Source organism: Arachis ipaensis, chromosome B09, assembly GCF_000816755.2.
Source record: "Arachis ipaensis cultivar K30076 chromosome B09, Araip1.1, whole genome shotgun sequence".
Lineage (NCBI taxonomy): Eukaryota > Viridiplantae > Streptophyta > Magnoliopsida > Fabales > Fabaceae > Arachis > Arachis ipaensis.
Genome location: NC_029793.2, coordinates 15961496 through 15963875, shown reverse-complemented (window position 1 = coordinate 15963875; position 2380 = coordinate 15961496). Strand labels below are relative to the sequence as shown.

The window sequence follows — 2380 nt, the reverse complement described above, 5'->3', positions numbered from 1 at the left end:
CATCCTCCAACCCACAACATGAATTCAAAGCACTTGTGAAAGAAGATTCATTTGGAACCACATTCATTTTCATCATTTTCCCAAAGACCTCTAATGCCTCTTGATGCCTATCATTCAAACCATACCCTGTCACAAGAGCAGTCCAAACTACCACATTCCTCTGAACAACCTCATCAAAAACATTACATGCAGCCTCCATTTGCTTGCAACTTGCATAAAACGTGACAAGTGAAGCTGTTACAAATTCATCAAAACAACAATAACCCAACTTCAACACACAACTATGAATCTGAACACCAGCGTGAAAAGCCCACGCTTTAGCAGCAGCTGCCAACCCACAAACCAGGGTATTAGCCGAAGGCTTAACACCAGAACACACCATCTTCTCAAAGAGAACCAAAGCCTCGTCACTCTTCCCATTCTGGTCAAGTCCACCAATCATTGAAGTCCAAGAAATCACATCTTTCAAGGGCATTCTACAAAACAAGCGCATGGCATCTTCCACCCTGCCATTACTGCAATATCCATGAACCATAGCGTTCCAGGCAGCCACGTCTCTATTTGGCATGGCCCAAAACAACCTCTCAGCATCCTCAACTCTTCCCAAACGCAACAACCCATCAACAAGGGTGGTCCAAGTCACGACATTTCGGTGTGGCATTTCGTCGAACAGTTTCCATGCAGTGGCGAAATTGCCGCAATATATACAACACTTTATGATGGAGTTCCAGGAAACCACATCCTTAGAGGGTATCTTGCGGAAGAGGTCGAGCGCTTCAGGGAGCATGTGGTGGCAGGCGTAGGCAGAAATCATGATGGTGGCAAGGGTCACGTGAGGGGAAGGGATTTGGTCGAAGAAGCCACGTGCCTCCTGCAAGGTTTGTGTGTTGAGGCGGTGAATGAGCTCATGCTTGTATGAAGTGGTAGTACTTGCAATATCTGAGAAGGGTCTCCTCCAGTATCCGATGGTGGCGCCGGCGAATATGAATCTTAGATTGAACAGTGATTGAAATAAGTGTGTACGATTCATTCAGATTTTGTGTTACATGCTCTTACTCTCTATTCTTCTATCGTCTCCATGCTTGTCTTTTGTTTTTGATTTTCCACAGTTTCGTAGTAGCAGGCTAGCGCTTTTAATTTTTTTTTTTTATCAAAGATAGAAGACTTGAACACGCAACTTCTTAATTGAGTATGGAGAGACTATGGCATTTGAGCTATAACTCATTGACTAATTCTGTTATTATTTAACATTTTAACCCACTTATCGCATGTTTAACGATTAATTTACTACAGCTACTACTAATATCCGATATGATATGATATGATATGTAATTGCATTGTTTTGTAGAAAAAAAAATACATTATTTATTATAGGAATAAAGATAAAAAAAAAAGAGATCTCTCATTTTAATAAATACTAAATACTAATAAAAGAAGAACTAATAGAAAAGATTGAAGATTTACAAAGAAACGATATTTTATAACTTGAACCATGTTTTATTGGAATTTATTTTATGTAGAATTGTGCTAACGTTTCACTTTAAAGGCTTCCAAATTTTTTATCTTTCACAAAATACAATACTCTGAAGTTAACCGTCTTTTCAAGTGAGCCTAGAGCATTAGATTGATGAGTTAGATTATTTTGATTTGTGATTTAGATTGTTTTGGACATGGATTTGTTCAGAAGTGAACAAAAATAGACTACTCTATATAATATGACTTTTGTTTATCTTTTGAGTTATGTATTTTTGAGTTTGGGTGTTTGTTAAATTAACTGGTTAAACGGATGGTGAGTATAGTATGATCACAATTGATGTTTGTTGAATTAGTTTAACTTGTTTTTTTTAGATAATTGATTAATACTCTATCCAAATTTGGAGAGAAGAGTTTTGATTTGTAAATCATGTCAAAAGTGCCATAAAATCTAACCACTAAAACATACCTAATAGGCTTTAAACAAAATCAACAAACAAAAGACATGACAAATTGTTATATAATAAACTCTCTACATTCAGTGATTTACTCCGACTTATTGCACCATTTATAGTTTTTGTTATGTTCCTATTCATTTAAGCCATTCATAGCCTGCATTCAACACACAAGTTTTGAAAAATATGTTTAATATTAAAGATTTTATTCTTCAAAAAGTTCAGCTCGTACGACATATCTCTCTTCCCATTTATCCAACTTGCCATGTAGTTGTTGTCAATGCATACTCTTAATTCCTCTTCCTTTACCCCTGCGTCTTCAAGAGTAATTTGGACAGCAACTTGTAACTTAACTAGGAGATCTATCCCTTCTTGAGTTTTTTTTGTTAATTCTCCCATGATGTAGTTCACATTGCCATTTTGTACTCTCCAGATATCTACCAATCACAAAG

The 2380-nt window shown here is 36.6% G+C and overlaps 1 protein-coding gene across 1 annotated transcript in view; it reads right to left on the bottom strand.

Annotated features, from left to right (window-relative positions):
- The window catches only part of LOC107619745 (pentatricopeptide repeat-containing protein At5g46460, mitochondrial), a 2509-nt gene extending 1313 nt beyond the window's left edge, over positions 1 to 1196 (bottom strand). Inside the window, exon 1 of the mRNA XM_021111487.1 lies at positions 1 to 1196. Within this exon, the coding sequence (XP_020967146.1) occupies positions 1 to 1030 (1030 nt within the window). The 5' untranslated portion in view covers positions 1031 to 1196.